The sequence below is a fragment of the Marmota marmota genome, unplaced genomic scaffold (assembly GCF_001458135.2).
Source record: "Marmota marmota marmota unplaced genomic scaffold, marMar, whole genome shotgun sequence".
NCBI classification, from domain to species: Eukaryota; Metazoa; Chordata; class Mammalia; order Rodentia; family Sciuridae; genus Marmota; species Marmota marmota.
This window is the reverse complement of record NW_026000079.1, coordinates 3,021,289-3,047,965: the sequence shown is the minus strand read 5'-3', so window position 1 is coordinate 3,047,965 and position 26,677 is coordinate 3,021,289. Positions and strand designations below refer to the sequence as shown.

At 51.1% G+C, this 26,677-nt stretch overlaps 1 protein-coding gene across 2 annotated transcripts in view; it reads right to left on the bottom strand.

Annotated features, from left to right (window-relative positions):
* Positions 1-245: 245 nt before the first annotated feature.
* Kcnn3 (potassium calcium-activated channel subfamily N member 3) overlaps positions 246-26,677 on the bottom strand; it is a 150,927-nt gene continuing 124,495 nt past the window's right edge. For both annotated transcript variants that reach the window (XM_048814767.1, XM_015502815.2), the window contains exons 4-8: positions 22,140-22,281; positions 15,139-15,249; positions 5,806-5,933; positions 5,155-5,224; positions 246-569 (exon numbers count right to left, since the gene is read on the bottom strand). In XM_048814767.1, the coding sequence (XP_048670724.1) occupies positions 273-569; positions 5,155-5,224; positions 5,806-5,933; positions 15,139-15,249; positions 22,140-22,281 (748 nt within the window). In that variant the 3' untranslated portion in view covers positions 246-272. The remainder of the gene's footprint in view (positions 570-5,154; positions 5,225-5,805; positions 5,934-15,138; positions 15,250-22,139; positions 22,282-26,677) is intronic.

Sequence of the window (26,677 nt, the reverse complement as noted above, 5' to 3'; positions counted from 1 at the left end):
GTTCTCCACCAACTCTGCAGCAAGGGCCCCGCCAGAGGCGTCGCTTCCTGTCCTCTCCTCGTCCCGCTCCCAAGTAGAGGCACCTAAACAGAGATTAGATTTCTGGTTTCAAGGCATTTCGAACCAAGCACGAGTGGGCCGAGTCAGCTAGTGAGCTCCGTCTCTTCTTTCCGCTCCCTGGTCTCCGAGTTCCGCGATGGCAAAGCGACCAGGACAGAGTGGATCTGCATCTTAAGACCTATGGGTAACGCTTCCGGAGAGGGGAGTTTTATTTAGCAACTGCTTGAACTTGTGTACGGGGTCGGGAAGGAGGTGGAGCTGACCCCGATCGGGCTGTCGGAGAGCGGGGCGTGCGTGGTGCCCACGGCCACGCTGACGCCCCGGGCCTCCAGGATGGCGGTCAGGAGCTGCTGCTGCTGCTGGCGCAGGGTGTCTGCGATGAGCAGGGGCAGGGAGTTGAAGCTGGCCGTGAGGTGCTCCAGCTTACTCTCCAGGCTGCCGATCTGCTTCTCCAGGTCCTCGCTGCGGTCGTTGAGCTCCGTGATCAAGTCGTACATGACATTCTGCATCTGTGCGGAGAGAGATCCAGAGCGGGGAGATGGGCACGGAGGAAGGGCCCTGGGACAAGGGGGACGCCCGCACCTTGCGGCAGGAGTGGCCTGCACCCCAGCCGTCTCTGACGTGGCCAAGGAAGGAGAAACCGGTTCCTTCCAGCCGATGGGAAGGCTGGGGTGGGCACATTTGTTCCCTATTGCAACAGTAATGAGCATTAATTGTGTGTGTGTGTGTGTGTGTGTGTGTGTGTGTGTCCCTGTACTGGGGAGCTGGGGATTGAACCCAGAGGTGCTCTACCACTGAGCTACATCCCCAGCTCTTTTCATTTCCTATTTTGAGACAGGGTCTCACCAACTTGTCCAGGCTGGGCAGCAAACTTGAGATTTTTCTGCCTCAGCTTCCAGATTTCCTGGGATTACAGATGTGCGCCTCTGTGCCCAGCAGCTAATTATAAATTTTTAATAGAAAATACATACAAAGGAAAAGAAATAGCACTTTTCTTCCCCCTTAAACGGAGTGCACCTCTAAACTGTCCCCATATTCTTACAGAGACCCACGCTCTCAGCTTCTGTGGCTGCTGGCATTTAATGACTAAAGAGAAGACGCAGAAGTGGAAACGGCTGTTGTCATAGTTTTACGATTAGCAGGCCAGGGTTCAAGTGCAAGAATGCAGCTCAGGAACACGGCAACCTCTGGCCACTTAACCTCTCTCAACCTTGGTTTCCTTATAAAAGGAGCCACCATCTGAGGGCTGGCCCTTCCCCAGCCAGCCCAGGAGGGGACACAAAGACCCAGTCAGTGTTCCTGTTTGGGGACGTCCCTGAAGGGTCTTTCCACCTGGGTACTGCTCCCCAGTATCCCTTCTGCACCCAAGACTGTCTCCCAGTGTTCCAAGGACCCCACCAGTTACCAGCGTTCCTTCCCCAGCTATCCCATGGCCCCATGTTAATTTAGTCTACGTGACAGCCATATTTCATCCTGCAAATAACAAATGCTGTCCTGGCTCTGGACATCCGACTTGGGAGCAAGATTCCCAAGAGTCTTCACACTTCCAGGTGTTCAGGAATAAGGTTCCTGTGGCAGCAATGGCAGATGGCCAGGCTGGCAGTGTCACCTCTCCCACAATCTCCCCTCCCCCAGGGGTTCAGGCTCTTTGGGATTCTGGTGACCTGCCAGTGATGCCCGGATCCTATTTCACCTTTTGTGTCTGGTTACTCCAGAAGGAGGTAGAAACGACTGGTGCCCCCAGGGGCCCAAGGAGTAGGAAATAAGGGGAGAGAAAAACAGAGGAGTTAAAGAAGGTGGCATAATATGATGAGCCAGTGGGGAGAGGGGATTGGAAATGCAGTGAACCCTTGCCAGTTGGAGTTTGCCAGGCTGCACAGGGAGGAGCTGCCCTTGGTGGCATGAAGACAGCTTTTCTCTCAGTTAGCGATGCCCCTGCCTGAGCAGGACACTGTGTCCCTGACGCCCTCAGAGGAAAGGGCAACTTTAGAAGTGGAAGTACTTCCCCCATTAATTAACATTCACAGAACCTTCTCAGTGTGCATTTTCTTCCCAGAATATACAAACTACTGATGCCTGTGACCGCTGGGGCGCCCTGATGAGCTCTGGACTCACAGTCCAAACCCCTGGGTTTCAGCCCCAGCCCTGGCACCCCACCTGACCTTGGGACAGCTGCTTTGTTTCTTAGATCCTGGTTTCCTCATCTACATTCAGAATCGGCACTACCATTTGCAAAACCTTTAGAGTTTACACAGCATTTTTACAGGTATTATCTTATTTGATCACCTGAGCTTCAGATGGTAGGAATTATTTTTACATTTCAATGGAAGAAATTAAAGCAATCGGGTAAAGAGTCCAGGCCCTCCCAGGCTCTGTCTCTGTATAAGGTAGCTATTCAATATAGGAAATAAGATTTGGAGGCCGCGCAGCACATCTTTAATCTCGGGAGGCCTGAAGGGCAGGGCTGTGAAGGTGGTGAGTCGGGGGATGGGGGTGAAGCACAAAGAAAGAAAGGGGAGCCGGCACAGCATCAGATTGCCCTCCCCTGTTCCGTTGCTTGGTGACAGGATGCCAGGGCAAACACCGACCAATGTGAAATATGCTAAGCTGCTGCCAGGACCTTGGGCATCTCCTGGGAGGAAAAGACAAAGACTGGATGGATGTCGATCCACCTCCTCCCCAGGCCTTCTGGGCATTCTTCCCCCCCACACACACATACACACACACACACACTGCAGATTCTCCCCCTAACTCTTTCCTGAGGGCTCTCTTTTCCAGGTAACTTGCTCTCCAGGTTATGAATTCACAAGAGCATCTTTCTAACTCACTGGGGTTTGTGCTTCCCACAGTCTGCTCGTGGGCCCCATCCCTCTGTAGGGTGGCTGTAGGTGGCACTGCAGAAAGGCAGGCTTCGAAGCTGGTTTACCTAATATTCCTGGAGGAGATCAGTCACAGTGTGTCCTTCCAGGTAAGAGGCGAGTTGGGTGACATTGCTGCTCCCAGAAGGAACGTCCTGGGGAATCTCACTGGACTATTCCTGAGGCTCACAGAGTAGGCTGGCCTGACTCCATCCTCCTCCTGACCAAGGTTGATGGGTGCAAGGTGAGCACATGACTCAAACTGGCCAATCAGCATCTCTTCTGAGAATTCAGACTTAAGACAAATAGGAGGCTACTTGATCTTTACCTGTGGCTAAAACTATAACACAGACTGTCTGAATTGGTGGCTTGCCGTAGTCTGCCATGGAGGTAGGAGGTGGAATGGGAGAGAGAGACAGAATTGAAAGAGACCCTTGAATAGATAGAGTCAAGAGATGGTATTGGGCTGAGGTGTAGTTCAGTTGGTAGAGTGCTTACCTAGCACGCACAAGGCCCTGGGTTCAATCCCCAGCACACACACACACACACACACACACACACACACAAAGATGGCATAAGGAGATGCCCCCCAAGAGCTTTCCAGGTATGGTTCTAGTCAGTTCCTCTCTGATCACATGCCTGCTTTGAGGTTCTTATATCCTTAGAGTAAATTCTTCCAGTTTTCAACTTAGTTTTAATGGGTTTGGTTTCTAATATTTGAACTCAAGGTACTTTAAAAAAGTTTTTTTAGTTGTAGATGGACACAATATCTTTATTTTTATTTGTTTATTTCTATGTGGTTCTGAGGATCAAACCCAGGGCCTCACGCATGCGAGGCAAGCACTCTACCACTGACCTACAATCCCAACCCTAGAACCCAAGAGTATTAACCAACACATCCCCCTGGGGGTGCTGTTCTCTCCTGCACATCACTGTTCTGTTCTCTTCCTCCCCATACCCAGCCTCTCAGGAATCCCCCACTCCACCTGAACCCCCCCCCCAGAGGTCCGCAGCCCTGTCGACTTCTCCCCAGCTGCGCCAAGTCACTTACTCTCTGATTGAAGCCCTCGCAGGCTCAGAAGGTCCTTTCTTTGGCCTGATCCCTCTATTGAACAAGGTGCCTGCCCGTGGCCCAACAACCAGTCATTTCTGATTGCACCCCCTTTAAAAAAGGTGGTTAATCTGCCCAAGGGAGTCTCTCTTGCTCTCCCAGGGAATGTGTTCCATTATGATAATTGGCATCTGCTGGAATGTTCTGCCAGCCTGGCCCTGGGCGGTACCCTTGGTGTACAATTCCTATCAGAAGGCAGTGGGAGGGGGGTTAGAGGGACCCGTCTACAATGGTGCATGCTCCCAGCTCTGCCCACGCGGAGCCTTGCTTTCTCTACTTTGGTGAAATGCAAGAGGGAGCTTCTTCACAGTATTTACAGCAGTTCAGTGTCTGAAACATGGAATGGCAATGTGATATCAAGCCTTAAGGCCTTGAGCTCTCAAAAGAGGGCTCTCTTTTTTGGGGGGAATCTTCATATTCACTGTTGATTGCATCTTGGGAAATAGAGAAATGTACCGCCAATTTGGGGCAAGAAAAACTGGACTGTAAAGATTGGAAGATGCAGGGAAATGAGTCCCCGATAATAACAGAACGCTGGAAAGGTCTTAGGTGTGACCCAGGCCATTACACCTATTTGGTTCTCGTTAACATGTTTTGCCCCTGGGTGACCTGAACTCTTTCTTAGGAGCCCCTCAATGGCAGCTACTAAAACAACCCACAGAAAAGACTTAATAGGTCAGCTAATTAGACAAACCTGAGCCTTTTAAGAAACAGACACCAAGCTTTAAAAGTCAAGAAGATGACTGGGTGCCGTGGCGTGGGGCCTGTAATCTCAGTGGCTCAGGGGGCTGAGGCAGGAGATCACAAAGTTCAAAGCCAGCCTCAGCAACTTAGCAAGACCCTATCTCAGAATAATGTATAAAAAGGGCTGGGGATATGGCTTGGTGGGTAAGTGCCCCTGGGTTTAACCACTGGACCAAAAACAAACAAACAAAACCCCCTACAGGTGGGCTGCAAACGTCCAAAACTTAAATCTTGCTTATTTTGTAACCAAGGAGGAGTATCTGTTGCTTTTCTGTCCTGCGCTGTGGACTTTGGACATCGCCAGGTCTTCCCAGACGCACCTGAGAAGTCTAAATGCCAGCAACTTGGAGCTCCAGGATGTCTCTGGACTCCGCCACTCACCTTGGACAGGTCCACCAGGGTGTTTGCCTGGTCACTCAGCTTCCTCTGCTCCATCTTGACGCTCCTCAGTCTGTGGGGGAGAGTCGGACAGAAAAACGTTTCAAGTTCATGTCAAGGTTTAGCCTCGCTGGTGGATTCCACGGCTCTGTCATCTCATCTGAGTCATTTCATCTGAGCATGGGGACCTTGAGCATGGGGAACTGCCGATAGAATCAAAGGGTTGTCAGGTCCCCAGCACGGAAAACTCCTGTCTCCGTGACCTGAGTTTCCTGGCCATTTTCAGATCATTCCTGTGCTTGTAAGCCCTTGCTGATGCTGTATTTTTCACTCTGAATGCCCTCTTCTCAACAATGCAGTGTGTATGTGTGTGTGTGTGTGTGTGTGTGTGTGTGTGTGAGAGAGAGAGAGAGAGAGAGAGAGAGAGAGAGAGAGACTCTTGCTCCTTCACCCTCCCCGCAGCCTGCCCACTGCCGGGCAGCAGCAGTAAATGAACAGACGCCTGGTTGGAGCCAGTCCCTACCCTGGTGCTTGTGGAATGGAACAGACGGGGTGTCTCGTGTGCCTCCGAGGTAGGAGAGGATGCCAGCGGAGCTGCAGGTCCCCCCCCCCCTCCTGTCGGAGCATCTGAGGGTGGAGCTGCCCTGGACTCACTGGTGGATCGCTTGGAGGAATTTCCTCTGGTGCTTCCTGACTTTGGCGTGGTCAATCTTCTTGAGCAGCTTGGTGTGTTTATAGATCAGCCACGTTTCCCGAAGGACGTTGGCTGCAGCATTCTTGATCTGAAGCAAAAGAAACAAAACGGGCTGCTATCAGGTTCCTTTTCCCAGGTTCATGTAATGTGTTTTCACGTCGGTCGCCATCGTCGGCCTCCTAAGAAAACAATTCCGCAGCCATCTATTTTCTTCATCAAGATCATGGAACTCTGAGAAAATAAAATGATTAAAATTCGTCTCTTATTAACCCTGAACTGGACACAGTAGGCTGTCGCTTGGAGTTGAGAGGCGTTTCTTTTTTCCTTCTTAATTATTTCAGTACTGCCTCTCAACCGCTGCTGCTGCTGCTATATTTAGACAGCCCCGCCGTGGCGAGACCTTGAGGCCCAGGGACCTCCGAATGGACAAGTATGTGCCATTGCTCACCTGGCGGGCACAGTGCCACATCCGACCTGAGATTTCCATAGAGTGTGTGGGGCACATTTCTTGGATTCAGAGAATAAACAGATTTCCTATCGGTTGGAGATTTAGAAAGGCCTCTTTGAGGAAATGTCCCCCCCAACCCACCCACTGGAGCTGGAGGTATCAATAATTCCACTGTTTCCTCTCCTAAGTGGCCCAAACCACTTACACGGCGATTTTACATGTAAATGTCATCGGCAGAAAATGGAAATAATTTCAAAGCAATAGCTAAAGTCAGTGAAGATCTTTAGGTGTGAAGCGGGAGCTGCCTCCCCCCTGGCTGGCTCCTCCGCAGGGCTCTGCAGTCACACGTTTCCACATATGACGCTGTCATCCGTTGACATGGAAACCACTGATATCACCCGGCTCACGACTGAACTGAGACATATCAATGGCATCCAGATGGCAAGGGACAAAGTTTTAATCCAAACACAGACATCTTCAGCAATTAGTAACAAGAGCAAGAGGAAACAACCCTTATTAAGCACCAGCTAAACAGATTTTTGATTAACCGTCTCCATTGCTGTCAGCCATGCAAACGGGCACGGGTCCACGGGCCCGGGGCCCTGAAGCAAGTAGGCCAGTCTCGAGAAACCAGGTGACCAGCCAGCCAGGATCTTAATAAAATCGGAGAACACAGTCCCGCTTCTTCAGCCTGACACCAACAGATGGGACGTTGTTAAACGCCGAGACGTGTGGGGAGGCCTCCAAGACATGGTGTTGCAGCCTGATAACTTTTGTGTGTGCATGCTTCAAAATTTATTACTGAGGCTGGGTTCTATTTTTCATTGGCGCTGAAGTGGTGTTTTTAAAAGAACAGCTAAGTCTTCTCAGAAATGTCTGAGTGACATAAATATTGCTTTTTTTCATTCAGTGAAAATCCATGTGGAAATGGTTTTAAATGATTTAATTGCCCACCTCTGGGTGCTTTCTTGCCTGAAAGAGAACAGGTGATGGTGAGCAGAGGCCACGGACAGTGGGCGTCCAGGGAATGAGGGGAGGCAGGAAGAGGGTGGTCTCTGGGGCCCTGTTCAGGCTGGAGTGGACAGTGGACTTCTGGAAGAAGAGGTGGCACTGGAGAGGGGTCTTTCCCCCAGCAGAGCCCACATTACTGCTGTTCTTTTGTGGGGACAGGGGGCATGGTACGATTTGATATGTGATTTCTTAGGTTCCATGGGTTCTTGGCCTCTAAGGAAAGGCTCAAACGACAAAACCCTGCCACAGGAATATTACTCAGCCATAAAGAAGAACGAAATTATGGCATCTGCCGGTAAATGGATGGCACTGGAGATGACCATGCTAGTGAAATAAGCCAATTCCCAAAACCCAAAGGCTGAATGTTCTCTCTGATATGAAGATGCTGACTCACAATAGGAAGGAGGTGGGGAGGTTCACCGGAATAGACAGGGGGATAGGAGGGGAATGGGAATGAGAAAGACATAGAATGAATCAGACATCACTTTCCTGTGTTCATATATGAACACATGACCACACCACATACAGCTCCTCATCATTACAACCCCAAGAATGGGAAGTTGAACTCCAGGTATGTATGATATGTCAAGATACCCTCTACTGTCATGTAGAGCTAAAACGAACAAACAAAAAAATTCTTAAAAAAACAAACACTTGCCATAGCTTTACAAGGAAGCAGACTCCAGAGTCTCAAGTTGCCCCTTTGGAACGCTGACAGAACCGCGGAATGTCAGAGTTGACAGGCCTCTGACATCGGTCTGCTGTGTCAGTGTGGGACATTTGAAATGGGAAAATCTGCAGGTTCCACCAGTTATTGAGCAATTTAGAAGCAAATGCCTAATTATCCATAAGATGAGAAGAAGACGTCCTTACCTTAAGGGCTGCTCAGAGGCCCAAACAAGGCTATACTGCTGGTGCCGAGGACAACATTAATGTCTGAGTACTTCCTGTGCATAAACTCACTGCTTCCTCACCACCACCCTGTCTGGCAGGGACTAATATCATCCCCACTTTATAGATAAAGACACTGATGCCATCAGGCACTGTGGTGCACGCCTTAATCCCAACGGCTCGGGAGGCTGAGGCAGGAGGATCACAAATGGGAGGCCACTTTCAACAACTTAGAAAAGCCCTAAGCTACTTAGAGCCTATCCCACAATTTTTAAAGAAGTATGGGGACTAGGGGTGTAGCTCAGTAGTAAAGCTCCCCTGGGTTCAATCCCCAGTACCAAAAAAAAAAAAAAAAAAGAAAAGGTCTAAAACCACGTATGACATGACAAATGGAGTCAACGTGGAATCTCTAAAGTGCCAAACTGGTATTAGTTATCATCCAACTCAACCGCCCCACCCCACACAGGAGGAAACTGTTTCAGAGATGGGATGTGAAGCCAGAATCACACAACTAGCTCATGGCCAAGTCGAAACAAGAGCCGGGTCCAAGAGACGCATAAGGTTTTCCTGTGTTCTGAAGGAAGACCTGACTGGGTTGCATCATTACACAAAAGAAATGATTTCCTGTTTCCCAGGATCAAGGAATTGGAAAGGACACTAGTTTGTTTTTTGTTTAATTTAATCATTGTGGCCCTCACTTAGCAACACAGCTGAAGATAGAATCTGGGTCCTGCATTTAACTTCAGCCCAAATGCAAGACATTGCAGCTGAGAAGCAACCACATCATCTTTATGGGTTTGAACGGGAGGCCCCTGCCTATTCAGGAAAGTGATGTTAAATGCAAGCCTTTGTGCTGACTGAAATTAATTGCCAGCAAACAGCCTGGCACAAATCTAAGGAGATCAATATTTGTAAGAGAAAAAGAAATAGGCTTTTAACTGCACTATGCTTTCCCAGGTAGGCAGCAGATGCTGCTGTGACCAGGTCTCCCTCTCTCCAAGTCATCTGACTGATTGCTCAGAGCATCATCTGGGTGGAGAGCAGATAAGGGCGTGTGCCCCTCCTGGGACATGCTGAGCCTCTGAGGGGCTCCATATACCCTTCCCTGATGGCAGCGTGGGTACCCTGGGGGCTCTCATAGTGGACAGGGACTCCAGACCCCAAAGACGCTCCCAGGATGCAGGGAGCCTGGCGGGAGGCACAGGGCTCGAGATGAAGCAGCAAACTGGCTGGGATTGTTTCAGGCTGGCCACGATTGGACGGGTTGGGATGGGTTCAAGGTGAGGGCCCTCCGTGCTTGTGAAGTCATCTATGTGGCTTCCAACCCCCAAACACATAGGCTGTATTCTTTGAGCCCATAAATTCTCTACCCCACAAAATCGATGCTTTCATTCTGATGGGGGATGGCTTCATGAGCTACGTACTGTAGGAAGAACTCTCAGACTAGTGGGCCCGGGTGAGAAAATTGTCCAACTAAGGTCTTGCAAATCGACAGTGACAGCTAACATTCACTGAGCATTTCTATTTGCCAGGCTCTGCTATCTGCACTGTTTCATTGACCCCCCCAAAATCTCCACAAGTAGCTGGGCTGATTGGCTCTACCTTGGATCCATTGCTGAACTCTCTGGAACTCACTTTCCGAATTCATTCCCTCAAGGAACACTGAATAAGCAGCCACGGAGGGCCAGGCACTGTTCTAGGTAGTGAGAATACTGCTATGTGTCTATGTCAGGGAGTAGACAGTATACAATTTGTAACATAGTATCAGATAATAAAGGCTTCAGTGGGCCAGCAGCTGGAGTGTTGCAAGTCCTATTGGTCTGAGAAATGGGTTTGTTTTGATGAAATGGGAACGTAATTACAACACTTAGCACCCAGCCTGGCTCCAATGCTCCTCAGTCCATGGCTGCTTTATTATACTCTCCCTCCAATAAATGTCAACTTCTTTCCCTCTGGTCTCCCCGACCCCTAACAAAAGAAATACAACAGAATGCACGTCTGTTTCCTGAGCTCTTGGCCACACTGTTCCAAGTCAAGGGATTTCTTGGGCCACCTCTCTGCCAAGGTGACCTGCCACTTGGATCCCAGAGGGGCTGTGGGTTGCAGGAAGAACACATGGAGCAGAGGGACCAGGGGGGTCAAAGGAGCCCCCTTCTTGAGCACCCCATGTCCTTAGCAGCCAGAGAGAGCCCTGGGAGAGTCATTCCAAGAGCCCCACTGGTGGACCCACAGGAAGAAACCACTAGTGTGTCCATCGCGGGGCCAGGAACTTCCCAGGGAAGAGCATTCTACAGTCTTGAGGAGTTCCACAGGTTGGACCCAAGCTAACTGAGCAACGGTCACCATGGCTCTGAGAACGCCTGCAGGCGGCCCCGTCTCCACACCCGTGACTGGGGGTGTCCATTACACACAGGACAGGAAAGGGGGGCCTCTCCCTCCTTCCCATCTGCTGAGCCCACTGTTCCCTCATCGTCACCCCCACAGATTTCCTGCTGCTTCCTGAGGCTGCCCTCTTTTCATACCCTGCTCACACCTCCTCTCCTTCCTCCCCACCTTCCATTCCACACTCTTGCCTTCCCAGGAGGGAGAGGGCTCCACCTCCGTGACTGACAGGAACCTGGAGGGAGGGGGAGAGGCAGGGAGGAGATATACTTCTGTGGTTCAAAGTTGGAGTTTGAAGCTCTCCCCATGGCAACCTGGTAATGAACGGTGGGTGATTTCATCACCTGTTAATACTGCTGTGGTGCGCAGCTAGCTGGAGTTAAACTGGCTTTTCTCTCCACCAGGCCGGGGACCCTAACCACCATCTGACTGTCCTGGAAAACCTGTCGGGTTCTGGCTGGAGAGCTGTTGCCTCTGGAGAATAAACTGGATCAGAGATAGGCCCCAGCTTGCTGCACATGGCTTAGGTGTCCCCTCTCTCCTCTCCCTGTCTGGAACTGAGTGTTCTCATCTGGGTTGGACCCGATCATCCCCAAGGATCCTTCCAACTCCACCGCACAGTGTTTTTGCAACTGCTGTCAAAGATATACCGTGCCCCATCTGTCTGGGACAGAACCTTTGTGGGAGATGAAATTTGCAATCCTCTTTTGAGAAGAATTAGCCTCCCTGATAACTGTTTAATTGATGAATGAATTTTAAAGCCATAAAGACTTATTCTGAGAATCTAGGCATAGGCCAACCAGCTGTGGGTTGTCCATCGAGGGTGCTATAGCCAGACTTCCCACATCTGGTATAACAACGAGGAGCACTGTTTAGTCCTAAAAAATACCCCTACTAAGAGCAAATCTTTTAAGTAGCCTGCTGAAAATTTTTTTCTAGCAAGACTATGATAAACATTTGACAGGCACTGCAATTAAAATTTTCTTTATCACCATTAGGCAGATACTAGGGGGCTGTGAAATGTGTTTGAGCGGGTAGTGGTGTGTTCAGAGCTCCAGCACAGCCTGAGATCCACAGGGAAGCAAAGTGCAGGAGAGCTGTGGTGAAGGGGGCTCAACGGGGAGAAGGTAGTGAGCTCTCGTGATAGTACAAGACTGGAAAGATGGTGGATTTAGGGATGGGGCAGAGCCCCAGAGCCCACTGTGCAGGAGCAGCTATGGCAAGGTCGAATCAGATTTGGAAACTGTTCAGTCCTCTGACGGGGCTCGGGGCCCAGAGAAGTCAGAGCTCGCTCCAGGTCTTCAGGTCTGGACCCTGGAGGGATCGCTATGTCGTTAGCTGAGCAGGGAAGTCGGTGGGAGAACTAGGTTTAGGGAAGTCCTAAGTTTGGTTTTACTCACTGATTTTGTGGAGGTGTACGTGGATTAGGTCTCTGGGGCAAGGAACCCTTCAGCAAGGATAAGGACAGGGGATCCTGAACGAGTCCTGCACACCGTGGGGTAGGTCCACCCATTGGTCTGAGTGGAGAGTAGCAGCAGATTCCTGTGTAGGAATCTCCCTTCCATGACACCTGTAGAGCCAAGAGTGTCCATGGCAGCCCACCCTGCCATGTTCCCTGAGGGCAGTCAGTCGCCAGAAGTTAAGTACAAGGGCAAGGACTCCCTCTTACCCATCTTGGTGTACCCTGAGACACCAAGAGAGCACACCAGGAAGCGACCTCTGTGATGTATGTTAATTACACAAAACAAAGATGGCGACATGGAGGAGCCAGAGGGGGAGAACAGATGGGGCTCCAGGACCTCCACAGTCTCTCTGTGTGTCATTTACTTATATATCACCTGGTACCCAGAGGTCAGCGTTAGTTGTGATTATAGAACAGCTGGCGGTGACGCTGCTCAGTCAGTGTGGGAGGAGCTGATCGCATTCAATACAGAAATGATGTGGCCACCAGGCTTGATGAGTGATGCAAGGGAAGGAAGAGAAAGGCCAGGGGTGCAGGAAAACCAGAAACGAGTCCTTCCCCTGTGCCCCAAGACCTCCTCGCATCCCCATCAGCCAACCAGTGAAAACGGCGCCACTCTAATGGCAGACATGGGGATGAATTAACAGAAGAGAAATTAGAGCACTGTTATGACTCATCGGTAATCCCTTCTTCTTTTTGCTTAGATGTTTGGAGAATTAAGGTCACATGCACTTTTAAGGGATTGTGCTTTTATCTGTTAAATCTACTAATTGTCCACTCCTAAGAGGTTGGCCATATGTCACTCTCGGCTCCTTCCACCTCGGATCTTTCCCCAAGCACTCGCTGAGGTCTTACACAGGGGCTGGACCTAGCAACTCTTTGACCCCCGGACCACTCCAGCCGAATGCAAAGGCCATTTGGAGAGGACCGAGGGTAGGCCGGGATCCCCAGGGGAAGCAGGCTGGGCTGGTCTAGTCGGCAGCGTGAAGTGAGCTCAAACCCGAGTAGGCCAGGGACCTCAGACCTCCATTTCAATGAAGGTTATGTGAGAGAACCTTTGGAAGTCCCAGTCCTGCCAGCTTTGAAATTCTCTGTAGGAATCCTCCCTTTTGTGTTGTTTATTTCTCTGGGAAAAGATATTAGCCACTAAAGGGACATTTCAACAGATTCAAGTGTTCTCGGAAAAGTGAAATGTTATTCGATTAAGAAGGTACCTTGCACTCATGGATGAGCAATACATATTTGAGGATTTGATTTTCAGTCCTACTTTTCAAGAAGCAAGTGGACTTGAAGAGGGTGTTAGAGAATTATTTCTGAAAGATTGAAATTAGCAAGCACAACTTCATCTCCTTCCACAATTATACTGCAGGAAAAAAAAATTGTTTATTTTCCTGGCATATGAGAGAGCTGGTTTTCCTCGGCTTTATTTTCCTCTAGTGTCTGATTTACTGGGTAAAAAATGGAGAGGACAAAGTAATAACATGAAATACAAAGTATATTCTCGGTTTCAAAAAGCAAACTAGAATATACAGAGAGACTGTGGATGCTCCTTGGTAAATAACTCCTGAGAAGGTTTTGGAGGCAAAAAAGCTCTCTGCCCTCCCTCCTGTATGTGGTTTCAATACAGTGAAGCATCAGGCTAATAGAAGCAAGTGTCTTCGCCTTTAGTTGTTCCAATAACGTTAGAAATTTCCTCAGTCCCAAGCACGCCTCTGACAGTGCATCCCAGCGGGGCTGAGGGAGAGGGACTCCATGTGAAACCCAGCATGTCTTACAATGGTGACAGCATCAATGGCTGCCATCTTAATGCATCAAAAGAGGTTTTCTTTTGTACATCTGGTCGCTCAGGGCTGTGATGTACCTCGTGACGACCATTTGTATGTCAACAGTTTAGGGATATTTGCTTGTCCCTGTTCCTTTTAACATCTGCGGTGGCTTTTCAAAGGATCCAATAAATGTAATCAAAGACCAAACAATCGAACGCCATAAATAATTCTGCCGAGAAACTGGAGAGACCTTGGCAACTGCACACCCCCCTGCCTTCTGGAAGAGCCCACTGCTGCTCAGTCATTCTCTCGCTCTCTTTTTATTCTCCCTTCCTGCCTTTGTCTCTATTTCTAACACATTTTTTACTGCTTTGCAACATTAATCACTGAATATTTTCTCTAGCTTTCAAAACCTCCAGTTGATGTATGGGATTGCTCATGGGTCCCTTGCCCTACGGGAGTCCTAACTGAGACAGAGTTACTAGGGCAGCGGAGACCCCAGCGCAGGATTTTGGTTCTCTCTGGTCTCAGGAAGGGGAGAATCTTGCAAGAAATCATCTTCCTGACCTTGGTTCAGGCTGCAGTTCTAAAGAATCTTCCATAAAAGCTGTCATTAAATAAACAGCTCCTGCTAGCTCATTCGGCCTGCTGTTACCCTGCAAGGCTCATTTCTGGCTCTTCTAAACGAGCCTTCCCTTCTCTCACAATTCAGTGGGGTGTCAGATTTTTAGCAGCTAAATGAGCTCCCCATTTCTGCATATTTTCCGTTTTTCATCCTCCTTAACCACTTTATAGGGTACAAGTGAGAAACATTATCTGGAAAACCCAAAAGGGGAAAATTGGATCATGACGTTTTGATGAACGATATTCAGGAATATGGGCTCTACTGGAAAGATCATTCTAAGTGATTCTTTAAAAAACAACAACAAAAAAAAGGATTCAATTTAGATATATTTTCAATATAGTTTCAAGATTCTCTACTTCCCTTCCTAATGAGAATCATGAAAATATTTGAGCATAAACAGAAACATCATGCTGAGTGATTTATTTGGCACCATTAGGCCAGGGGCGGGGACATCATTGTATGCTATTGATCTAATTATCAGGAAGATTATTTGGTTGCCTGAGCCATGCACAGTGATTTAACGGAAGACAGGAGCCCGGTGCGTTCAGACAGTGTGTCCCCTGTGTGGAAGTTGTCTGTCTGCGCCTGGGACTCCCTTGACACTCCAAAGTGTGACCCTCATCCATACCACGTGACCATCTTCTTGGGAACTGGCTTCCACTTTGGTTATCGAGATCCCCATGAAGACATGGAGGAGTGACATCTTACCCGTTTGGTGAGCTGAGTGTCCATCATGAAGTTGTGAACGTGTTTCTCCGCTTTGGTGAGTTCCAGCTTTCGAGCCACCACGGCCACCACGAGAGCAGTGCAGCCGGCACCCTGTGGGCGGACATCAAGAGGACCAGGGGTCATTCAAAGGCAAGGTGCAAGACCCTGCCCACTCGAGCTCTCTGGCTGAACAAGACCGGGCCACCCATACCGCCCAAACCTGCGGAGCCTTCATGTCCCCACCAAGAAGGAGTCTGCAGTGCCCCTTGTTTGTTAGCTCTTGGGAGAAGGAGTTTTCAGAGAACTAGCCAGTCCTTAATGCTGTATGGGGCTGAGGCTTTGGGGGAATGAAACCAATGGGTAACCAAGAGGTCTCTTGCTAGTTTTGCAGTGCAGCAGGAGACAGAGGGTTCGGCACACACGGACGCTCTTGCCCTCCTGCATGCCCAGTGGGCCAGAAGGAGAGAAGACCATATGGCACAGCACCATGGCTGAGAGTTTTCCTGAAGATGATCAAATGAAGAGGCCATACATCTTCCCCAGATTGTCTCCTGGAGGGAACGCGGGTGGGCACTGAATGATCACGTCTGCTCTGCAGCTGAGTCTCTCTACCTGGAGGCAGTGACTCAGCACAAGGCACGGGTTCTTTCTTGCTTTTACCAGGAGGCCCATGAATCCACCATCATGCAGAGGTTTTAAAAATGACAACACGTCTGCCTACAACCAGGGTGTGAGTGACCCTGCAGGAGACCCTTAGGAGTTTCCGGGACAACGGTCCTCGTCTGCTCAGACTGGAAGAGAGCATGGAGGAGCACGGGCCGAGGAGCGGGGTTCTGCTGAGCCACAGAATGGCAGGGCTTGCTTCCTCACTCCCGATCCTCTGGGTGATCACTTGACCGGGAAAAAATGAACAGGAAAAAGAAATGGCACATTCCAGCAGGCTCCGGATGGGATTTTAAATGCTCTTCCCTGTGCTTCTGCGTTGGCCTGCAGGCACTGGGGGTGGGGGAGAAGATCGTCACTCCCATCCTCTGGCTGGCAGCGGACGTCGGCCCTGTCCTTGGCAAGACAGCACTGTCCTCAGAGATACCGCCTTCTCCTGCACATTGGCATTGCCCTGATCACTTATGTAAAGAGATGATGAGTTTATCAAAGCCAGAATGTGATCCCCTAGATGCCAAATAGTAATCCCAGTTTCAACAGTAAAACACCGAGCCCAGTTTAGCAGATTGAGGTCCCTGGATTAAAGAAATCCATCAGTGACATTTTGGTTCATCAGGGTCTAATCTAATGAAATGTATGAGACATGAACAAGAATTTTTTTGGTGGTGGTGGGGGTACTGGGGGTTGAACCCAGGGGTGCTCTATCACGGAACTACCTGGTTTGGGGGTTTTTTGTTGTTGTTGTAGTTGACATTCTTTTTTGAGACAGGGTCTCACTAAATTGCCCAGGCTAGCCTTGAACTTGGGATCTTCTTGCCTCAGCCTCCTGAATCACTGGGATTGCTGGTGTGCACCACAAGGTCTGGCTAACACAAAGGTTGTTCAAAGGCACTGCACAGAGCTGGGAGGGCTGCCCATGGGCAGATCAGCTCCTGCTCTCTCCCGGCTCTCCCTTTCCCTCCTTCCATATGGCTGACAGAGGCTGGCTCCTGTGGGGGTCAGCGTGGCTGGAGTTGGGGACTTCTGCTCTCCTGCAAGGGTTTCTAATAAGACAATCGAGTGTTTCTTGGTGCCCTTGGTAGCCCACTTTTGAGCACAGCAAAGTGAAAAGAACTAAGTCTGTGTGAACTTTCCTTTCCTGACCTCGTTTTCCTCCTTTGTTCAGGGACGGCTGAGTTTTCTTGGCATCTGTGACTTGCAGGAGACTGTGCCCAATTTTCAGAGGCTAGGGACAGTTGGGCAGCCTGGTCTGTAGCTGTCATCAATTTAGCCAGGCCTCCAAAAGCAAAAAAATAGCTTAAAAGAAGATGTCCTACAGGGAGGATGTGTGTTCCCTCTCCCCTCAACCAGACCCCGTATCATGTCTTGCCTTTATGTGGAGTTCCAAAAGCACTTGGGGCCAAAAGCCCCAAAAGAGGGATATATCATAGTGTTAAAAATGGAACATCCGTTGGAGAGGGTTCTCCCCAGGCTCTGTTCTCCTTCATCTCCCTGCGTCCACACTAAATTTCACTTCAATCATCCCTGAAAGCTGGGGGTACAAGACCCAAAGAAGAGTATCCGTACTTACCATGCCACCTCGGGAATGTCATCAAACAAGCATCCACCATCCACCATCTCAAATTCCCAGGGTCTCTGGGGAGCACTCTGTGGTCCTCGCCATGGTCTACAGACTATGTGGTTGAATACAAGGGGCTCCTAAGAAGCCAAAGTGTCTTACCTAAAGAATTATCTGTCCCAAACTAGAAAGGCGAATTTCTGCATAGAGGCCGATTTATTTCAACCTAAAAGATGCCAAGACTTTCTTGAGGACATTTCTCTGGAGGAGACTGCCTTCTTGACCCCTAATCTCAACTAGAATCGATAGCAATGAAGGCTTGTGATTTTATTTTTCTTTTAGATGAACCAGTGTTTGGATGTAATGAAGGAGGTCACCGATCATGACGGCGAACGTGTTCGCTTCCACAAAGAGGCAACCTTGTAAGATGGAGTCGGCGACCAGCCATCTTCAGGAAGTGAGTGATGGGCAGAGTCACGGGATCCAGGTTAGTGGTCCTCTCTGGGCGAAGGTGGAGGGACAGAAGACCGAGAGAGGGATGAGAAGAGAGGAGAAAGGAAGGGAAGGAGCCGAGGGAAGGGAGGAGGGTGCAAGGAGAGACGGAGACTAAGACTGGAAATAAGTCCTGCCACCTTCTGAACAGCAAAGGTTGGAAGATGGAGGGAGGCAGGAGGAGGAAATAAGAAAAATAGACGGGCTGGTGGGCGTGAGAAAGGACGGAGCGAGGAGCCAAGACTTGAAGCAGAACTGAAGGGCCCGTTTGGACTTTTTAGAGGAAATAAAGACAGTGCCCCAGGACCCACTCCTCCCCCAGTCTAAGGTCACCTACCACCTTGGTTCCTTTTAGGATTATGGGCCTTTAGACTTCCATGAGCTTATCCACCTGACAGGGCCCTGCCAGCCACCTGGGAGTGAGACGTGGCTGCGAGGCAGCTTGGCTTTACGAGGTGAACAGCCAAGGGCCTGGTTGGTTGTAGCACGTGAGAGCTCCTGCTGCCCTACTGTGCACAGAATGAAGAGTGGGCATGTGCGGAGAGGACGGGGTGGGGCAGGAGGTGAGAAGTTGCTGGCCCGACTTCCATGGGGTCAGATTGGGGGACAAATCCATGACCCAGTCGTCTGCCTTCAGATGTGCCAAGTCTTGGATCACAGGTGGCCTCAACTGGGTTCCCTGAGTCTGTTGGGCCCGACTCCTATTCCCACGGCGAGGGTGGGGAGGGCCCACCACCCAGATAGAACTTTCCACGGTACATGGGTGAGCGGGGGACACAGAGAGAGAGGGGACAGAGGGTGTCTGGCAGGGATAACGTGCCGAAGTCATTGATGGATTCGGACCCAAATCTGGAGCCTGACTCCTCCCTACGAGTCCTCCTGCTTCTTGTTTCCAGGAGACATTCCCAGCTGGAAAATCTTAAAAGCTGGAAAAACAAGCATCCCAAGGGAGAAGTATGCAGCGTTCTCAACGAAAAGAAGCATAAAATAAAATAAAACATAAATGAAAGTGACAAACGGAGGAGGGAAGCCGGGAGGATTTACAGTTGGATTCTGTTGCTGCAACAGATTCCACGTAACAACTAAAATAACATCAACCGGCTTGAAACCAAGGTGTTTCGGCAGAGGCGCATCTAAAGCTGACATTAAGCAGATGTCTCCCTGGGCCCTTTTGGTTCTCCCCCCCAAATGACTCAGTGGGTGCTACCTTCCACTTCATCACGCTCTCCTGTGGAGCTCAGAGACATCTCTCCTGAAGCCCTCGGGGGAAGCTCAGCATCCCCCAGGGCACACTGGGAGCGTGCGTCTATTTGTTCTTAACTCAGGAAGGGTCCACGGAGGGCGTCCAGCTCTAGGAAGTGGTTCTACTGAAACAAAGTAACCACCAAGCAGATTTGGGGGTCCTACGGTCTCCCAAGATGCCTGCAGAACCGAAAGACCGAAGGTGGTTGTCCTTTCCTCTCCTGGCACTGAACATTGACCGACTGCCCTCTCCGGCCTTGTCACTCATCCTGGAGATTCTGTACAGAAAGACGCTGGACTTCAACGTAGCCGCCTTTGTGGGGAACAGTCTCGAACACATCAGGCCTGTGCCAGCAATGTCAAGTTGTCCAGACAATTACATACCCTGCCTAATGGCTGATAATTACACCGTTACTGGGTTTGCCAAGAGAAAACAATGATTAAGACCATTTCCAGCCTGCACACACAAATCCTTCAGTTTCCTTCCCCAGCAGGCCGTGCCTTGGCCTCTGTGGTCTCCATGGCAACCAAACAGGAAGCCCTACCTCTAGTCAAGGCCCTGGCGATAATAATCCGGAGACACACATCCTGTTGGGGAAAGGGGTCCTCAGCAAGGCAAACCCCTCCGAGGAGTGACTCAGCGGGAAAGTCACATTGGATGGGAAAAAGCCACCAGCGAGCCGCTGATTTTAATCTGGGTAAAAACATTTGACAAGGAGCTGGGCACAGTGACACATGCTCACAGAGCGGCTCCTGGGGAGGTCGAGGCAGGCAGATCACGAGTTTGAGGCCAACCTTAGCATCTTAATGAAACCCTGACTCAAAATAAAAAATAAAAGGGCTGGAGGTAGAGCTCAGGGGCAGGGCACCCCTGGGTTGAAGGCCCCTACAAAACCAAAACAAAACAGAAAAATCCTGAGGATGAGCAGGAAAAGCCTCCCTCGGTCTGCATTCAGTGCACATCCATGCAGCGGGCTTTGTCAAGAAAGAGAGGATGAAAGGCCCGTGTTTTTAATTTGGGAGGTAGGTGGGGGTTCCTCCACCTGTTAGTTCTTTCCACTTTGACCCCACCTCAATCCCCAAGGAACAGACATTTCCTTCCAAGGAATGCAATGGGCCCAGGCAGTGATAGAAGGTTCTGGAAGACAGAGCAGTCCACTGTAGACCACTTGCCAAGGAGAGGCAGACTTAGGCCAAAGGGTCCCGAGTCGTCCTCTGCTCTTTGTCAGAACAGAAGACAGGAGCCAGGGACACGGCCTGGGTCAGTTCCATGCTGAGAGCGAGAATGGCTGGTATTTAAGAATCATAGAGGCTCCCCGCAGGGCCCATCCACCTATTAGCAGCCTGGCCCTGAGCGGCCCTTCCAGAGAGCAGGTCTGAGGCACAAAGCCCACGCCCCAGGAGCAGCGCTCAGAAGGAGAGCTTTGGCCTTCAGGTGGCATTTCATTCCTTTCTGGTAGGAAGAAGCTTTCCTGGTTTCCTGGTGACCGTTGGCGCTGCGCCAGACGTGGAGGTGTTTGTTCTGAAGCCTTCCACTTACCCAGGATTTACCCCAGCCCCGGGGGCTAAGCCGCTGTCATTGATGGTTTCTTCAGGGCCGCCTGCTAATGTGGGCCTGCCCTGGATTAGAGTCAGGAAAGAGGAGAAAGCTGTGCCCGTGGCCAGGGCCTCCTCTGCCCCCAGTGACCTGAGCCTGGCTGCCCGTCCATCAGGCCCAGCCCCACAAGGCCACCAGGCTGAACAGGGACAGGCCCTGGTACAGGTGAGGAGTCAACTGGGACCCTGCAGGAAGAGCTGGGTTCTCCCTTCCTACTGCAGAAAGGAGTCACCGAGCTCACAGAAGAGCCACTGTCCTGTCCCTTGGGAGCAGCAGGGGTAGGAATGAGACCGGAGGGTCTCTAAGGGAGGACGCTCCCGGCCGCAGGAGGGGCACAGAGCAAGCTGCCGGCAGAGAGCTGGAGCACCTGCCTTGAGTCCTGAATGTCCAGTCCATCCTCCTGTCCCCGCCGCCCCCCCAGGGCCTCCCTGGCTTAGAGGGGCACCTTCCTTTTCCAGCCCTGGTTTTCTCTCCTGAAAAGAGGGCCTCACCACTGACCTCTCGGGTGGAGGTCAAAGGCTGTGGCCGCCTGTCTCGCACCCATGGCACATGCAGAGCTCTCGAGGGAGGGGACACCGAGGATGACACCAACACGGACCAAGTGAGTGGCTGCTCATTATTCACCAAGCACTTTCTCATAAGTCGTTTTGTTTGGGCCTCAGCAAGAAGGACAGGGCAGGCCCTCCATCTCCACCTTGCCCTGGGAGTGCTGGGTTCAACGGGTGAGCCCCTGGTCCAGCAAATTCAGACCCCTCTTCTCACTCCCCCCACACAGCATGCTACAGTGGCCCTGAGATGGGCCTGACCCACGTGTCTCCCAGGGCATGGGTTGGGGTGAAGCTGGCAAGGGCAACTGGCCACGAGAAACATGCCTTGGGCACCTGGGGAGGGGGTGCATCCAGCCAGGTGCCAGGGCTAGAAAGGACTTGGCACTCAGAGTCTAGTACCTCTGTAGGTCAAGAGCTGGCCCAGGGCCCCATGGCCACACCAGGGCCCAGGCTGGTGGCCAACACAGTCTAGGACACAGGTCCCTTCAGGCTGGTTCAATGCATTCTTCCCAATCCCTGCTTCTGTGAATTCCAGCTCAAACTGATTCAAAATGGTGCCAAAGCCTATGGCACTTGGGGGACAGGAAGGAGGACAGCTCGCTGGAGCTCTGAGGCTTAGTGGAGGCGAGTGAGAGGGTCCAAACAGTGACCAGCTTCCCCCAGCCCATTCTGAGGTCAGAAACCAGGACCTCGTTCCTACCTTAGCAAAGTAAGGGGACAGCAGAGACACCGTCCAGAGGGCACCTCGGCCTTTCTCTGCACAGGGGCCACGCACGTAGGCCTGTCAGCTGGCGGCGGCCCCCCACGCACCCCAGGTGGGAAGGCCCCTCTGCGTTCTAGTAAAGGGGTCAGCTCTGTGGCCCATTGTGAGGGTGGGGTCACGGGCAGAGGCGGTACTCACCATGATGCCGGTGAGGAGGCAGACACCTTTCCCACAGTAAGTGTGGGGCACCATGTCCCCGTAGCCAATGGAAAGGAATGTGATGGAGATGAGCCACATGGCACCCAGAAAGTTACTAGTCACGTCCTGCTGGTCATGGTACCTGCCGAAGGGAAGACAGGGGTTAGTGGGGGGACCGCCACGGCCCGAGCAGAGACCGCGGGAGCCTAGACGGGGAGGAAATGAGGTATTTTGCTAAGGAGGACATAGCCGTGAGGGTGACACGGAGCTGCTGCTGTGACCCCCCAGGTTCTGCCTGCAGCTACCCCCTCCTCTAGTCCCCTCCCACCCCATCTGCACAAGCCAGGTCCCAGAGGCAAAGTGTTCTGTCATAGTGTGTCCCATCTCTTTAGCGTTGGTAGGCTAGCCTTGGATGAAATCAGGCAGAAATGAAATCTCGATTCTCCCCTCCAGGCCGACAGTGAAATGTCTGTGGATGTGACTACTCTGAAATCATGAGCTCTTGGAAAGGCAAACTGTCAAAAAAGAAACCACGGAAAAATCGCCGCTAGTGATGTCCCCTAAGAAAGCTGACGGGTTCCAGGGCTGGCATCTCCGTGTGTCTGGAGGGAGGCCGTGGGACCAGGGCTCTCCTCCAGCTGCCTCTGGGAGGGGGCCGTGGGCCCACAGAGGCACAGGCTGCCTGGCTGAGCTAGTCAGGGTCTCGGGGCCACCGTTTCCTCCGCCTGGACACCCACGCCCCCCCCCCCCGGTTCTCCTCCACCCCGGGGGCGCTCAGCCCGGGAGAGGGTGTTGGCGTTTACAGAAGGGCACAGTAAGTGGGTGCAGGAGGCACCTTGGGGACAAAGGGGAGAAGTTAATGAACTTGACCCAAGCACACGAGGGTGAATCAGAGAAGGTGCCCGCCACGGTTTGTACATGTCCTCCTTCAAAAATTAAGGTGTTGCCATCATCTCCAGGGAGACCAGGCCCACCTGCTGGACAGAGCAGAAAGCTATTTAGGAACCTTCATCTACAGAATGCAGTTACCCAGAGTCCAACAGGAATTCACGCCCATGAAGTACTCGGGACAAGTCTGATGGTGGCAGCAGTAGCTATTGTCCTCAGCGTTTGCTGAGCCCCACAGGGTCTGGCCCTGTGGTTACCAAGGGCTCCTCTCCTGACCGCTGTAGGTTCAAGTTTATGTGGAAATGGGCCTGGATGGAGGCAGGAGCGCTAAAGTCAGAAAGGAGGTGGAGGATGGCCTCCACTGGGGAACATCAAGAGCACAACACAATGGATGCCATCTATTGAGCACCTACTGTTTGCTTGACACTTTGAACACAACCCCTCTGATCCTCACATCCTTTATTTTATAGGTAAGCAACTTGAAGCACAGAGATGCTGAGAGCCTTGTCCAAGGGCACACAGGAAGTCACTGAGACAGAGCCCATGTCCTTTCACTCTGCCACTCAGCATCAGAGAGGCAAGGGTGGCAAGGGCATGTGTCCTGGGGACCGAGGAAGAAGTTTTAGTGAGAGGAAAACACCTGGGATCCAGGAACAGGCAGTAGAGGGCTTCAGAGACTGGTGCTCGGGTATTGGAAGGCCTGGAATTCTGGGACCAGAGTTTGCATTTGGTCTTAGAGGCCTTGGAAGCGATTCTCGGTTCCTTGGCAGAGGAATGGCAAGACGACATGGCTTGCCGGGAAGGAGAGCCTGCAGGTGGCCAGCAGGACGTTTGAGGAGCTGGAACGAGGAGGCAGAGTAGCCAAATGGAAGAGGTGAGCAAAGCTCAGGAGGGAGACGGCAGCCCCCCACCACCTGGGCCCGGCCCTGCATCACCAATGAGCTGCAGCCCCAACTTGAGTCCTCAAACAGCAACGAGGGGGTGGCATTAGCCTCTTCGTCTCTGTCTGCACAAGGAGAGAGGTGCCTGCTACTGAGGAGAGCTGAGGACCAGCCGTCCCTTCCCCAAAGCACCGCTGGGCAGATGGCCTTACCGCCTCCTTCTCCTGGCCTCATTTGCTCCCCAGATTTGCTCCTGCTGCCTTAGGACCCTGACTGAATGCTTTCAGTGGGTCTCATTTCCCCAGGCTGGCCCACGCCTGCTCCTCTAGCTATGCTCGAGAAGCACAGTCTCGGGGTGTCCAACCCTGACCCCCAGGATTGAGCCTGCCCCTGTGGGTCAGCCCCATCCCAGTTCTCACAGTCAGCTGCCTGCCCCGCCCTGATGGCCTACCCTGCCAGGCTCTTGGGCCATGCAGCCCCCTAATCCCGCATGCTGGGAGGAGGGGTGCTGGGAGGAGGGGTGGCAGGCCTGGCTTTCAGGCTGCGCTGGGAAATCAGGCTTTAGAATCTGTAAGGCAGTAAGACTCGGGTGGTGGTGGCGTGGGGTGGGGAGCCAGGACACAGGAGGGAGAAGACTTGGCGGCAGCCCATGCTACAAGCCAGCAGCCTATAAGAACCACAGCCAGGGCCTCTGTTCATCAGAAGAATATTTTCTGGAAGAACAAGCCTGGGGTCAGGTCTGAGGATGTGGAGGCCCAGGTGGGTTAGTAGGGAGGAGCGTCCACCGTCTTGGCCGTGGTTCGCCGGCATTGCAGTTGGAGCTCAGTGGCTGTGGGGCAGCGCCTTCATGGCCCTGTGACTCACTTTCCTGATTTGCTGATGGGGAGATGAAGTAAAATAACCCATGAGCAATAGTAGCACGGAGCTTGGCCCAGAGGAGGGGCTCATGGTGCGTCGGCTCTGGGTGCTGCGGTTGGGAGGGGCAGATGTCAGTCTGAGAAACAATCCCCAGGAAAAGGCAGGGGTCTGGATTAACGGAAAGGCAGGGGTCTGGATTAACAAGTGCCGTGGGAGAGGACCCCCATCGGGGAATGGCAAAGCATCCATGGAGATGTCCTGAAGTGTAGACTGCAGAGGGATTTGATTCAGGGACAAAAGAAATGTCACAAGGTTATTGATGAAGAAGGGGCCCGGGCCATTGGGTATCTGAGAACGATTCTTCTAGCGGTGTCAGACACTAAAGAGGTCAGATGGGGGGACTCCTAGAGAACCTGACGCAGTCAGGAGAGCAGGGTGGATTCCTGGCCTGTCTCCTGTGCATTGACTGGCCGCGTGCGTGGATCTCCACAGCCCTTTCTTTGTAAATCTTGCAGCTTAAATTAGTGTTCCCTGTCTGGGTGCCTTTGGGATGATGATCATCCTAGTCACACAGGAGTGGAGTCTGAGGCAAAGAGATTAGATATCCAAGTGGGATTAAATATAAAGCAACAGATAATATCTCTCTCTTTAAAATGGACCTATGATTTGCTGCTTTTTTTTTTTTTTTTTTTTTTTTGTAAATTTCCTTTAGGTTCTTAGGGGCTTCTTTTTTCTTCACCATATAAAATCCCCTTAGTGCTAACTGGGTGTGCTGGGGAGAGGAGAAACAGCTCTTGAGCCGGTCATCCATCCATTCACTGTCAGACTCCAGTGATCTCTCCTCTGGTGGGGGCTGAGCAGAGGTGAGGTGGAGTGGACATGCCCCCTGCTGTCCCCTGGCTTGGAGCGTCATTGTGGAGATAAGACATGCATGCAACTCACCAAGCAGGAAGTGATGAGCGAGAAAGCCGGGCTGGTGATTCAGGACTGTGGGAGTAGAGAGGAGGGAGAAAACGTTTCTAAACCTATTCACAATTTTAGAGTGGTTTACACATGTCACAAACTCACGTACTAATCTCGTGCTATTTTTTGCAATAGAGAATTTTTTTGGGGGGAGGAGGGGGAATAGTTCCACTTCTTTAAAGGGCTGAGGAGGAAAAGATGTAGTTTTTCTTTGAGCTCAAGAGTAATTGCTGTAGTTATTCATTTATCTTTCGGGGCATGGGCCAGTTTTTTTCCCACTTTCTAACATTACAAAATAAAACAGACACAAGAGACTGAATGGTTGAGCAAAAATGGTGGATTAAACAAATACGTATACTTCTGCTACCTCAAATCCCTTGTAGATTTGAGGGATCAGGGGGACTGGGAGTCCTCTACTTGAAAAAATAAGCATGCAACCAGGAATTCCCAGACATCCGAGGAAGTCTCTAACATTAAAGACACAGACCAAAGCAGTCAATTAACACAAACAAAGAGAAAGGACTCTAGATAGGATGCAGATCATTCACATAAAGGAACTCTTAAGGGGAAAAAATTCTATAATTAACACAAGAGAGATAAAATAAGACACTGGACCCATGAGACAAGAATGGAATGCTCTACAAAGAACAGTCTCCTTAGCAGGACGGGAAGATAAATCAAACGAGTCTCCCCAAAGGCAGGAAAAGGTGAAGGGAGAAAGAAAATGAGAACCAGGTATGAGAAAATCACAGACTCAGTCTACCCACTCAAGTAATAGTAGTTCCAGAAAGAAGGATTTAAAGGAAAAGGAAGGAGGTGGGGGAGAAAGAGAAGGAGAGAAATAATAATTAAAGAAATCGTTTCCCCAAATTCCCCAGAATCGAAGAGCACTGAGTTGCTAAATCAAAGGCCAAAAGATCCTATCAGACTTCCAGAGGGGGGGAGGGG